Source organism: Chiroxiphia lanceolata, chromosome 10, assembly GCF_009829145.1.
Source record: "Chiroxiphia lanceolata isolate bChiLan1 chromosome 10, bChiLan1.pri, whole genome shotgun sequence".
NCBI lineage: Eukaryota > Metazoa > Chordata > Aves > Passeriformes > Pipridae > Chiroxiphia > Chiroxiphia lanceolata.
Window position 1 is genome coordinate 20658427 of NC_045646.1, and position 14244 is coordinate 20672670.

General features: G+C 41.0%; 1 protein-coding gene across 4 annotated transcripts in view; it reads left to right on the forward strand.

Moving 5' to 3' along the window:
• The window catches only part of PIK3CB (phosphatidylinositol-4,5-bisphosphate 3-kinase catalytic subunit beta), a 288112-nt gene extending 274563 nt beyond the window's left edge, over nt 1-13549 (forward strand). For all 4 annotated transcript variants that reach the window (XM_032697650.1, XM_032697649.1, XM_032697651.1 and 1 more), the window contains 5 exons: nt 3749-3916; nt 4339-4462; nt 5488-5633; nt 6457-6589; nt 7068-13549. In XM_032697650.1, coding sequence (XP_032553541.1) covers nt 3749-3916; nt 4339-4462; nt 5488-5633; nt 6457-6589; nt 7068-7205 — 709 coding nt within the window. In that variant the 3' untranslated portion in view covers nt 7206-13549. The remainder of the gene's footprint in view (nt 1-3748; nt 3917-4338; nt 4463-5487; nt 5634-6456; nt 6590-7067) is intronic.
• Nucleotides 13550-14244: the final 695 nt, after the last annotated feature.

Genomic DNA, 14244 nt, shown 5'->3' on the forward strand with positions numbered 1-14244 from the left:
ACAGCTTCTGGCAGCTGTGGAACTCCAAATGAGGCATCCTTTGGTTGCTGCCTTCCCAGAATCTTAGTTTGTGATGCCAGCCTGGGCCACACACTGTGCCTAGCAAACAGGAATAGTGATTAGAGTCATCAAATATGCTTCTCCTGACAAAGGCATTTTTTTTAAACTTTGCAAAGGAAAACCAAAAAGTAGCTCTGATGTCCAAGTTTTTTCTTAAAACTCTGAGAAGAAAAAGAAGTAGAAAGGGGAAGTTCCTAGTGAGAATTGAAGTTCTATATTTGGCCTCTTCCATTTATTTGCTTAACTGGGCTTGTTTTTGCTTAGGTATGAGTCATGATCTCAGGCAGAAAAATAGTGTCAAATAGAGCTGCTTTCCTGAAAAATAGTGTCATATGCCCTTACCAATGCTTCTTGTCCTGTATTGTCCTTGGAGTTTCCCTGAAGGTGTTCATTCCATTTGTGGATACATAATGGATTTTGCACTTGTCAACTTTTCTCCACTACAGAAAGTTTGATAACTCCATCCAAGTAAAATCAGGGCTTCTTGTGTCACTGGTGTCAGGGCAGAAGCACTTGCTGTTTGCCTTTCCCCATCAGTCATGTTTTGCCACAAGCAAATTGTGCAGCTTCTTTGAAGCATGGATCAAATGGCAACCAATCCACTGCCATCGAGGAGTTTGGGACATGATCAGTTCCCTTTTAACTACACTGTGACCCACAGTAGTTTAGGAGTGATTTAAAATTAAATCTTAGCTCAGTCTGTGTCTAAGGCAAGCACGATATTCCCAATGGGATTTCTCTTCTCTAGAGAAGAACACTGAATATATATTGATTTTGAGGTCTCCAAAGCTGAAGGAGGGGAAGTGTTTGTTTGTTTGTTTAACTGTCAACTAATGTGTCTCATGGGTAAACTGGCCTTTTGCATGTGTGTGTTGTGCTGCCTGGGTTCCTGTGTGTGAGGTCTGACTGAACAGCACAGCCAGGGCAGGGTTAGTAAGGGAAAGGAGATCTGTTTGTGCAGGAGGATGCAGCAGTGCTCCAGTAGGTCCTGGGCTGGCACTGGGTGGACTGTGCACGCACAGCTGAGTAAAACCTGAGGTGCAGATTGATCTGCTTCCCAGTGCAGAGCCAGCCATGAGCAGAATGACAACTGAAACTTTGAGACAGAAAAACTTTCAAACCCCCTGAAAAGTTACAACTCCTCAAGTTACAAATTCTGCCTGTGAAGTCCTGTATGGGCATACTCACAGTAGATTACATGGCTTATTCTACTATTTCCACAGGGAATGTTGAACTATTACAAATCCATGTCACAGCACAGGAGCATAACATGTCTTCCCAGGGATGCTGTGGGGTCTGGGGTGTCACACCTCTTAGGAAAGTGATCCTTGCATAAGGAAGTGTTTCAACTGCTTTACTTGTATTAGAGCAGCAAAGGTGTGTTAAGGGAAAAACTAGTAAAGTAACAGAGCAACAGAAAATCCTGAATTTCTGGAGTTTGATCTATGTTGACTCACTTTTGCTGTGGTAAATTGTCATAAAAGTATTTAATACTTGGTTACTTTTTTGAATGTTCTCCAAAGTACTTTTTTGTTTCATGCTTGTTTATTGTGGGGTTTCATTTTCACCTCCCTTATGAGTGAGGTCTGATGTTATGTGGATGTGTATGAATGAAATCAGAATTCACACAAATACTGAAAATGTATTTGTTACAACTACAAGGAATGTCATCTTTTTTTAAACGATTGGACCTGAAGTTACAGAGAATATGTTGATAAATTACCAGAATTTGGTGTGTATTTGGAAGGATACTGCTTTGGAGAATTAAACTCTTGAAAAAAAGAACAATTTTAAAGGAGCGGAGAGAAAATGTTCTGTCCTGCTCAGGACTGCAGTATTGATCTGTCCATGGCTTTCACTGGCTTTAAAAAGCAGGGAGTGTATCCTGCTGGCAGATGTTGAAGTCAGAAAGACCAGAATGAGATGGAAAGGGCCCAGAGGATTTGTCCCTAACTTGACTCCTGTCAAACTGTCTCTCTGACAAGGATGTTTTTTCCTCTGGTTATAAGCACACAGCCCTCAAGGGGCTGAAGGCTTTCATCATTGCTTGCTTTTGAAGGGGAAGTTGCTGGACCTGTGCCCAGTTAAGCTGCAAGTAGGGTGGGTTGAAATGCCATGGAAGAAGGCCAGCGTGCACTTTAACCTGGCAATATTTGGCTCCCATTTGTCCTGTCGTGATAAGGATGGGCTGTGCTTCCTCGGGTCGTGGGCGCTGCCATGGGATGGTTACACTGTTCTGTTCATTGTGAGACCCGCTGGGCTGGAACTGGGACATAGATCAGAACAGAAATGGGAAGAGGGTTCCAAGTCTGCACTTCTTTTGTTGTTTTGAAGTTGAGTGTTCTCGAAATACCCTGTTGAATCTGGTTTTCAGTTTGCTTTGTTGCCAGTAGAGAAGAGTCCCAGACTATGTAGTTACTGCAGCTTTTGCTGTTTCAGTTGTGTGTTATCCCTGAGGTAGAGAAACTGCTCAGTTGCTTCATAGCTATTATGGCAAAAAAAGTGTCATTAATTTTGTATGGAATTTTATTTATTTTCCTTCTATGTCTTGGGATAACAGGCTGTGTCAGTTAGGAGATGAGGTTTTGCTTTGTAGTAATGAAATTTAATATCTATTCTATATATAAATTAAAATGACAGCTCCACCAGCAGTACTTTTTCTTTATATATATACATATATATATACACACATATAGAGATATATATGTACATGTATATATATGTATATATGCACACACATCAATTTTAATATGTCCTGCAATTGTTTTATACGACTCTGTAAGTTAGTGAGTGCTAGTCTGTAGCTTGTATACTGCAGTTAGATTTTTGTGGGCATCTGTTCTCTTGTACCTGGATTTGTAATCAGAGTTGAGATAATATTCTTCACCTGAGATGCCTGGCACGAGAACAGACACCTCAATTTGGGATGCAGTGCCTTTGAAGAGTTTGCTACAAGTTTGCATTGCACACTCTGAGCTCCCATCCCCTGGGGAGCTGGCATTCTGTTTAGCTTTTTGAGCATCTAGAGTGAGAAAACACTTATCTGCTTAGACACATTTCTCCTTAGTTCATATCCTTAATTGTGTCTTATTGTAATGCAGTGACACTGTTGGAGATATTTTTACTAGTCACAGTATATGAATGCACAGATATATACTTAGATACCAGGCAAGTTGAGAGATGTATTCTTGTTTTTCATTGGGTTTCTATGCTTAAATTTAATAAGAGTTGGGAGACATTTTATATGTTTATATTTAGAAGGATTTCTAGCATTTTAATTTGAAATAGGAATAAGGGGGGAAAGGACAAGATCCTTTTTTTTCCATTTACAAAAGTGATTTATCTGGAATGAGCAGGAGTGTATTGGTGTCTGCCCGGGCAGGAATTAACAAATGCAAACATGGGGCTCCCTCTGTGGGTCGTGCTGTGAAAGCACAAGTAATTGGGAAAAATTAGGCTTCTTAAAATTTCTTTTTTTTTTTTTTTTTACATATATGTACATAATAGGAAAAATTAATGTTTTAAATGTATTGCTGGTATTTTACCTTCACAAGCAATTCGTGTATGTTGACCTTTGAGAGGTTTACTGTTTAAATGAGTGTTAGTATTTATCTCTCTCAGAAAATCGATACACTAAAGAAACATGTTGCTATGTCTGATCTTAACATGATTCTGTGTTTCCTTTCAGGATATTGCCCTATGGCTGTTTGGCTACTGGAGATCACTCTGGCCTTATTGAGGCTGTTTCTAGTTCAGAAACCATTGCTGACATTCAGTTAAATAGCAGCAACGTGGCTGCAGCTGCTGCCTTCAACAAGGACGCACTCCTGAACTGGCTGAAGGAATACAATTTAGGGTAATTTCTACAGTTATTTTCTCAGCTACAGTATGAGCTACAAAGTGCCTCTTAAGTTTCTCTTTTAATGTTAGGAGAGGTCTGGTTCTTCTGGCAGGTTTGTTGCTAATTATTTTTCTATTATGTCAAATTCTGACTCAGATTCCTGGTGCCCTTGGACCTGGCATTTGCACCATTTTCACTGTATGTTGTTGAGTTATACTAGATTTGGCAAAACAAACAAACATGGGTCTCAAGTCTTGATGCCTTTTTTATTGCCTATTCTCTATGGCTACTTCTACAGTATTTTTTCTCAAGTAAGCCTGGTTTTACAGCATCCTAATGGACTTGTGGTTTATACAAGCAAAAATCCTACTTGAGATCAAGGCATGACATGAATTACCAATAGTGTGAACTAATATTGTTTGTCTTTGTGGTTACAGAGATGACTTGGATCGAGCCATTGAAGAATTTACTCTGTCTTGTGCTGGCTACTGTGTAGCTACTTATGTGTTGGGAATTGGTGACAGACACAGTGACAACATCATGGTCAGAAAAAATGGGCAGGTAAAAATCCTTTCCCTGGGCAGAATAACTGTGTGCAAGAATTGTCTTGAGAACTTGTAATTTCTTTGATTTCTTGGTGAAATTAAATTCACACATGGTTAGAAATTATGCCTTTGTTCACTGAGAATTAAAAAAAGCTTCAAGAAGAGGAAATGTAATGCTGGTGGAAGGACAGACCAGTGCCTATTCAATAAGCAATTCTGTATCAAGAGAGGCTGTTCTGTAGAGCTTTTTCAGAACACCCAAGAGGTCTGTTAATGGTTCAGATTCATTGAATAAAAGTTATCTTAGAGTGTCTTGCAAAAGACCATCCTTAAAAATTTTGCATTTTGGAGCAGTGCAGTGTCCCCAAAGTGACAGCTCAGCCCTGCAGAAATGTTCAGTGTGGAACCCAGTACCAGCACAATGCTGTGCACTGAGCACCTGGGTGAGCTCTTAGACATGTATTTTCTTGCTTTGTTCTGCAAAACTTGTCTGATTTACTTGAAATTATTCTGCCTAGAAAACTAGTAAAGGTTATAAAAGTAAGAGTTTTACAGACCTTTGCAGTATTCATTTAAGTTTGTACCTACTGGAAGAAAGCTGAAATGCCCTTATCTTTGGTTCTAAAATGGGAGAACTGCCACAGGTTCCTCGAGATTAACTTAATTCTGCTGGTTTTACCTCTGTCTTTATGTGGGAAGCCCTTGGATATGATGATGATGAGCCTCATGGACTCATCCTTGGGCTCATTTTTCTGGGTGATATTGCCAGCAAGACATCTAGTGGCAGACAGCAGCACCTTAAACCTCAGATAATATTTTACACACTGATTTGCTGCAGTGGCCACTCATAAGAGCGTGGAAATTATCACTGACTTTAAATCTTGAAATGTTTTCAAACTAACCCCAAGAGTTGAAACCATGGGCTGTGGAGAGTTGCATTAGGAGTTACAACTGTTCTTAATACCAGCATCCTGCAGAGATATTAGAAAAGTGACATATTTCACTGGAGAAATTAACTTTCAATTCTGTTACTTTTTTTAGCTCTTTCACATAGATTTTGGGCATATTCTTGGAAACTTTAAGTCCAAGTTTGGAATTAAAAGGGAACGGGTACCTTTCATACTCACCTACGATTTCATTCATGTTATTCAACAAGGAAAAACAGGGAACACTGAAAAATTTGGTCGGTGAGTGTTACTTTGATCTCTTTGTAACTGATATGATCTCTGGTGTTAATTTCCAGCATGCCAGGAACCTATCTGGGTTTGGTTTGCACATTTGCACTTGTGTGGAGGTGTCCTAACATGCATTTACGGTCCTGTCTACTGTTCTACCTGAGCTAGAATGTACATACAGAGTATTTCATAACCAGAAGCTGCAGCTCTGCAGTGGGAAGATGCAGTTCTACCTCCTACAGCAGGAGGTGACAGGTTTTACTGGGCTCGTTTGTTTTTGCCTTCAGCAGCACTGGGCACTAGGCAAGGGTGCCACAGACTGTTGTTCAGGTGAGGTGAAGCTTTGGCCTTAGGAACAGGCTCCCTTTTGCCCTTCTTGTCCATCAGTGCACACTCAGGGTGCTACCCCATCCTGACCTTGCTTGGACAGGCATGGAGAGCCACGTGCTCATAATCCAGATGACAGAGATTAGGGACAGGTTGGGTTGATATCGAGGGACTGCTATAGAGCTTTTGTTTTTCCACTGTAGGTCCACTCAATAGGATCACGAGGGAATTTCACCTAACAAATTCTCAGGAGATGGGACACTGGCGCGTTCTTTCCAAAGAACAGCTGGTGATCTTTTGTGCTGGTGTTTTAAGGGCTTGTTGCAGAGCCATGGGATATGTTTGTGAGAATGCATTAAAGGTTCTGCAGACACCTCTGTCCTTTCTGTTCCTGTGTTCTACGTGTGTTAGACCAGATTACAAATTTTGGAAATTGTTGCGTACCTCTGTCCTCTGTGGAAGTTCTCACGTGTTGTGTTCATTGCATGTGCCCTGGTTGGACACAAAGGTTCCGGCAGTATTGTGAAGAAGCCTACTTGATCCTGCGGAAACACGGGAACCTATTTATTACCCTCTTTGCACTGATGTTGACTGCAGGGCTTCCAGAGCTGACCTCTGTCAAGGACATCCAGTATCTCAAGGTAAAGTAAGATTTACAGCTCAGCAGGACTTAGCATTTTTCGAGGTTGTGAATTTTTGATTCCAAGATTAATACATTTTAATAGTTTTGCATTTCTGCCGAGATTTCCACACAGTCCTCAAAGCTTTCTTTTTCAGCTCTATAGAACAAGGTCTATAGTCGGTACTAGTGCTCAAAGGAAACTGTTCCTTTCGTGAGTTCAGGATCCCTGCATCTTAAATGTACTCTTCTCAGGGGTGTTTCCATCTTGGCTCATAGACAAGCATAGACTCATAAAGGTGAAAGTCATTTGCTTAATTCTTTTTCAGTTTTATCTTTAAACCCAGAAAGTACCACTGATGGTACACTGATGGCTCAATGAATAGGTGAAAAAGTGTCAAAACAGGACTAACCAGGATGTGGTTTGTGTTGAAAGATGACAGAGGCTTTAACTGTGTTTGTTAAAATTCCTAACAGTACTTGTTCTCCTGTTGTCTTAGGACTCTCTCGCCTTAGGGAAGAGTGAGGAAGAAGCACTAAAACAATTTAAGCAAAAGTTTGATGAAGCACTCCGGGAAAGTTGGACTACTAAAGTGAACTGGATGGCTCACACTGTTAGAAAAGATTACAGATCCTAGAAGACTTCTGTGCTTGCACTAAGCTGAAGGTTAGCTTGATAAGTGTTTTTAGAGGGTATCTGTCCTATGGACCAACAAAATTTCAAGAAGCGTTTGGATAACGCTCTCAGGCTCACAAACAACAAAAAGAAATGGACTGAAAGAATTCCTGGGTCTTTTGCACTCTGCTTCTGAATGCTTGATTCCAAGACTGTCTCTAGAAACAGCGAACATCCTGGATAATCAGTTCCTGCTGACTTTGCACGCTGAGAGCTACTAGGCATTTTTAAAAATTCTTTGGTACTTTATGGAGGTGTAAATATTTGTTTTTATACGTTAGAGTAATGTACTCTAACATACTCGGGAGGGTTGAAGACCTCTGACAGAACTGTTCTTTGTTTAAAGTTGGGACTTGAAGAGTAAATTTTTTTTTATATCCTAATCTGGCTAAAAATGACCATATTGTATATATATTTTTCATAAGACCTCTGCCCTACTGGCACAGATGCATTAATTCTACTGTAAATAGCAACCACGGTATCACTGTACTGCAGGGAGCTGCCCCACGTCTCGTGCTGCTGCTGAAGGAAGGGTAGATGTCTGTAGGGTGGGGGGAGGACAGGGAACAGGGACATCTTTGGGAATGATGCAGCATCCAAATGTTCAGGGTTGTGCAATTTTGTTCCTCTGACATAACACACACAAAAGAAGCCCTTCAGAGTCAGGAAGGTTAAGCCAATTCCAAACGTGCCTGAGAATCCCCTGTGGTAATGGTCTCCCACTCAGCCCCTGGGGCTTTGCCCTCAACACCTTGAGAGGCACATTTGGTTCAGGTTCAGCAAGAAGCTTCTTACAGCCTTACACTGAAATTTGTATCTCAGATTAGTTGTTCCCTGCAAAATGTACTGACTTATCTAAGGGACATTTTCATTAAATATACTACACAAAGTGATTTTTAGGGCCTACATACCAAAAACCCCAGAACACCAATGCGAAGTCACTGATCTTTTCTCACTGTATTTATTAAAAGCTTGCAGTAATGTTGCTTTATGTTGAAGATGGTTGCTGAAGAAACTGGATTTGTTTTAATTTATTTAGTGAGATACCAGGCTTTAGGTGCTTAAATGGAGAGCAAATTTGTTATGTGCAATAGGGAACTGCTAGTTCAAAGATGTGACATACTATTTCCAAACATCAGCAAGAGAAATTTTAACTACTGCTTGTTCTCCAAGGGACACTGGTAGCTCTTGATTCTTGTTGACATTTGAAAGAGAATTAAACATATATATTTACCTTTTGACTAAACAGTTGTTCTGCATAGAAATGTTGATTTATGTAGGAATTTAGGTAAAGGTGCTTTTACTTTGTTGAGAGTGATTTATTTTTGTTGGTTTGAGGTTTCCTTGTTTCTTTTAGAGGTCAAGAACCTAACTGGAGCCAAGGTGGCGGTCTCTATAGGGCTTTGATTCTCTTGTCCCTCGCCCTTTGGGCTTATCTATCTGAAAATCTTCTGCTTCTAGAATATTGTAAAAGTAACAAGTGGTTTGTGGTTTGGTTTTGTTGGGTTTGATTTTTTTTTTTAATACAATATAGTAGCATTAAAAGTGCCATTTCCCCTGGTTTTTTTTTTTAATATAAATATATATTCTACAGCAGATGGCAGGAAGGCTAAAAAGAAACTACATTGCAGGTGATAACTGAAAAAAGTAATTTCATCCTCGGCTAATTCCCAGCATGTAAATTTGCATAAGTAACTGTTCTGGGACACATTGTATTTTTCTGTGAAACAGAGTACTCAGACATCTCTGCTGTGTTGTCTTGTTGAGGGAGACATAACCTTTCCCAGAAGTTTGAGATGAAGTTGGCAAGTTCACCTTGGCTGCTTGGGGCTGGTGTGTGTGGTATCTGAGAGGAGGGAGCATGATGGCATCCTTATATCCATAGCTGGAAAGGCAAGTCAGTTCTGTATTCCAGCCCAGCCTTCTTGTGGGACTTGGAACAAGTCATTCAAGTCTGTGCCTCAGACTCACTCCTATTGGCAAAACTGGAGGTAGGAGCCTTGACCTCCAGGTGCAAGGAACACCTTCCCTCAAGTACCACCAGGATATTGCACAGAATAAAGTTATTTTGTGTTGTGAGGTTTTTTTGGATGTGATTTTTGACACAGGTTATAAAAGTACTTGAGATAAGCAATAGGATTTCCTCACCATCTTCCTTGAGGAAGGTATTTAGAGATTATTAAGAAATACTACTTCTGCTCAGTATTTGTGTTGGTTAATAGCCCTTGAACGGGCTGTGTTGTGTTTGGTTGTCTTTGCCTTTGCTACGCTTACTCTTGGCAATGAATTAGTAAGAATGGGGAGAAGAAGTTTGAGGCCTGTTAAATGGTCTGGTTTTGTGTTTGGCAGCAAAGACAATGCATTTTCCTCATGTGAATTGATCTTGGTCTTCAAATAGCTGAGAAGATAGCACATCTCAGAGGAAAGCCTTCCAGGCTGACATCTCAGGGGTGAACCTGACAGGAAGCAGAGTTTATAGGGTCACCGAGGTTAATTTTGTGATATAAGCTCTGAGTGGAGTACTGGTTTGCTGAATTGTATTAGCAAATAGATCATCACTTTCCCTGGATTTCATCATATTTGCTACAGCCTGTGGTATACAGACTTTGATTCAGAAAACGAACAAATAAATAAATAACTGCTTTGTGAAAAGTTGGAAGAGACAGTCTGTCCTTCGCATTTTGTCATCCAAGAGGAAAAGACTGGAATTTTGGCACATCAATCTATTGCTTAGTTTTGTACTTACCTCCAGCTGCAGTATTGAAGTGGTAAGTTCGTTTGGGCTGAGTTGGGATCGTATTATTTTAGACCATTTACAGAATTCAGAAGGCATCAAATGGTCAGATTATAATATGAGAGGTTAAAGATGTTCGTAACAGTAAGGAGGAACATCACCTTTTTAAATGTGGAAGCTTTGGAAAGGATATAGCTTCGTGCAGCTGTAGAAAAGAAACATAAGGTACAACTTTGATATCAAACATCTTCAGTTCAGATGGTCTCATGTTATGGTAATTACTTTTCTCCAGATCTACTTCTAGTCTGCTCTGTACATGTCAACTGAAAAAATTACTTTTCTTTCTCAAGGCCTTCATTGTATCTGGCAGAGGAGAAAGCTACCTAGGCTGCTTTAAAAACCGAAACTGAAATTGGGTATATGCAGTGTATATATTGTATTAATTTATTCTGGTTTTCTTTTGATTGTATGGGTACTTTATGGGTTTACTTTCTTTACCTTGAATCTTTTGATTTGTGAACAAATGGTGACAACTGCTGCTTTTATACTCCTGCTTGTCCTGTGTTGGATTTCCAGGGAAAGAGCTCCCATGGATTTGCCCCTCACCAGTGGAGTTGCTTCCTTTCCCTTTTATGCTTGTATCAGTTGTGTTGGCAGGGGTCTGTTGATTGTCAAGTCACTCACATTCTAGTGAATGCCTTTGATGGAGCCCATTTGTGTATTTAATATAATAGAGTCCAATATTCTTCTTAAATTTCCTCAAACTATTGGAATCAGATAATTAAGGAGTACAGGCTCTTAATAACTGATATGTCAGGGTATGATCATAGCTTTATTATTTAGGAATGATTTCAAACCTAAATCTTTTAAATGTGTAATCAGTATTTCTATTCTAATTCTTTCACAATATATTGTATTAATATAATTATGTGTCTTGAGCCGACTTTAAAATCTAAAACTGAAAGCCTGTGCTCCCATAACGTGTTCCAGTTTTTGGCAAGTTTTCTTGAAATAATTTTAAAAATTACTTGTCTGGCATAAGAGCTGAGGGGGTGGAGCTGTCCTGATGGATGAGTGTCAGTGGGTGCTGCCATAGAGGTGCCAGAGCTCCCTGGCTCTGGGATTTCACCATTTGCAGGGGCCTGTGGGGTTTTTGGAGACAAGTGTGCCTCGTTGTGCTGTGGCTGGGGAGATCAAAGTCAGGCTAAGCTCAAGGTAGTGGCTTTATTGCCTGACCTCAATACCACACACATAAACCTGTGTGTGACAGGAACAAACATGGTCTCACAGTACCAGGCAGATCTCTGAAGCCCAGGAAAAGTGCAGTCATTTAACAGCTACTGAGAAAACAAGTACCATAATAGCTTGTGCTACCTCAGTGCATAATAGAAATGTTGTAGTTGTTCTTCCCAAGCTTGACTTCATGACTGATAGGGGAGAAGAGTGGTGCTTCTGCAGTGCTGATCAGGGAAATGATTTACCATGTTACCAGCTGTCCTTCAAACAGGACAGGAAAACAGCATTAACTGGGGGGGAAGTGAGGAGAAGAGAAAGTTGCTCCCTAAAATGAGCTGGGTTTGCACATTGCTATTACTTAGATGCCTTTGCAGACTAATAGCCCCTATGAGGAGCTTTGCTGTGTGTCCTCCAGCAAGTCACAAAGGAAGTCCCATCAGGCAGATGCTGATAGAACTTTGCTTGTTCTATCCCCTCTGGTACACTTAGCTAAAAGCTCAACTATGTCAGCTATTGGAACTGGTTTCACTGTAGTGGACTGTCAGATTTAAAGTAATGCTGCTGTGATGAGCTAGTCCTTCATCCTTTCAGTCTGTCACCTTGCTCTTCCTCAGGTGACTATCTGGAGACGTTTCCTCTGGATTGCTTGATGAAGAGGGATGAGGATGAACAGATATTTCTAAAGTACTGGAGTGGCTTATTCTTGGGAAAGCTGTGAAGGATCACAGCTTAAGAATAGCAGTCACAGGAAACGTAAAAGGTTAATTCTGGTTTGCCAGGCATTGCTTGGCTTTATGAAGCAAATGAGCGGAAGCTACAATCAGGCACCATGGAAACATGGTTTCTGAGGGATTAAGGCCCTTGTAGCACAGGGATCTTCGTAAGATCTAATTTCTGGCTTTAGAAGTCTACTTTTGGACAGGAAGTCCGGGCACTTGCTAGAAGGACACAGAACCAGTGAAGTCTGGGCAGAAGGGTTCATTCCTGGTAACAGTTCATTCCTATTTGTAAATCCTGCCTAAGGTTTTCTCCTACCTATGGTACCTAATGGGCTTTGCCCTTGGGGCTTTGGACAGCTCAGTCTAGTTTCTGAAATGGTCTCGGTCTCTTGCCTAAGGAGCATTGAGTGTTTGACATTCCATAAAGGGAGCTAAGCAGTATTGTTCAAGATACTCTGGAGCACAGGAATGTTGTATATGTGGCTCTGAATTCCTCCTGTTGAAATTGTTTTCTGAGGAGGTGGAAACAAAACACAAGAATGGATGACATAGCTCAGTCAAAGTACTCCCTAGGGATAGAAAAAAAAAAATCAGGATTCCAGTCCCCTTACCAAGCATTCATTGGAACAAAAATGGAACAGCTCCAAAAAGGGAGCAGGAAGGACACAGAGAGTCCTTAGGAAAAGGATTAATGAAACAAGTCCAGACTTCCCAGCCTGTGTTCTATCTGCTTGGCTAAATAAAAGAACCCTTAATATCAACAGCTTTGGGACACTAAGTCTGTTTAGCCTGTTACCAACCAAAGAGTGAGGAATTCATCCTGCGTATAGAGTTGGCCAGTTGCCATGGGAGGAAAAGATGTATGCTGCTAAACTTGGGATAACCTACTCCAGAGGCTACTTCCTCCTTTCACCTGTACTTAAGAATTCCAAAAAGATAAATAGTCTTATGTATGCCTGGATCTTAATGCCACCCACCTCTACCATTGTGTATTGGCCTATTTGGCTCCTATTTGGAGCTGCACTACACAGTTTTAAGAACTGCTTAAAAACTACAGTTTTGGGTTTAAGAACCTGAAGAAATCTTAAATACTTTGAGAGTTGTGATCCTTGTTGCTTCTTTTAAGGCAAGATGCTGAATCATAAGAGAGGTGTTGAAAGCCTGTGAAAGGTCAGAAATTCTAGCAGGGTGTTTGGATGTGATCTGCAATCCTCGTGGCCTTTAGAAAGCCCCCTTCCCCCATCAAGTGCATACCCGAGCTAGTTAATTTAAAAATAAAACGTTTAATATTCCAGACCACAAACAATACTGAAACATACAAGGCATTGCAAGTAAGAGTAATGTACCCAGTGTTCTGCATGCAATAGTCACGTCCTTCTTTGCAGCTCAGTGGGATAATCTTGTTTCCTGGAGAGGACAAAGAAAACTGGAGATTATTTCTGAAACAATTCCTTGTCCTTAGTAGCTGAGAAACTTTTAGCTTCCAGATCTTTGCTTGCAGGGTGCATGCTGGTTAAATTACTGCATGTGCATCTGCTGTGTGTAGTATGAGCTACAGTATGGCTGGAATTGCTGATGCTGCACAGGCCAGAGACCCAGTGAGCCTGAGGGATCCAAGCTTTAGCGTTTGGGATGTGGTTGGGTACTGGCAGGGTACCCACATCAGATCTTTAATCACCCTTCTGCAGTCATGGGTGGGCTGTGGCTCCTCCCCTGTCATAGTGGTCGAGCAGGCTGTGGGCAATGAAGCCGCTCTCCGAGTGCAGGGTCTCGCACTTCCGGCAGGTGAGGATCTCGCATTTCGGACACATTTTCCCGGAGTGTGGCTGCCTCAAAGAACAGATTTCCTCCTGTGCTGGCTTCAGCTTCTTGGAGCCTTTCCTGTGTAAACATCTCCTCTTGTCTTCAAAAAGCTGACTTCTTCCCTGAGGGCTACAACAGTCACAAAGAGAGGTGACAAGTTCAGCCTGTGCACTTCCTAGGGCAGCAGAAGCAATTAGTGTGTGATTTATGAACCCTTCCACAGGCTGTACCTGTGACACACCAGGAGCAGGTGCAACGTGTGGTCACCTGCAGAAAGCAGGAATGGACAGAAAAAGGGGAGTCTGGCTGTGATGGCAGGACAAACCATTAGTTTTAGAACACAGAATGATTAAAGGATTTCCATCATTTAAACAAAACCATAAACCAGCGATGCCAGCTAGCTAGGTAGGATCTTTAATATGCAGCTTTTCTGTGGGTGATTGTGGCACAAGCCTCCTGTGTTTGCATGAAGACAAATTCTATACAGCTCTGTGTATCTAAATTACTGG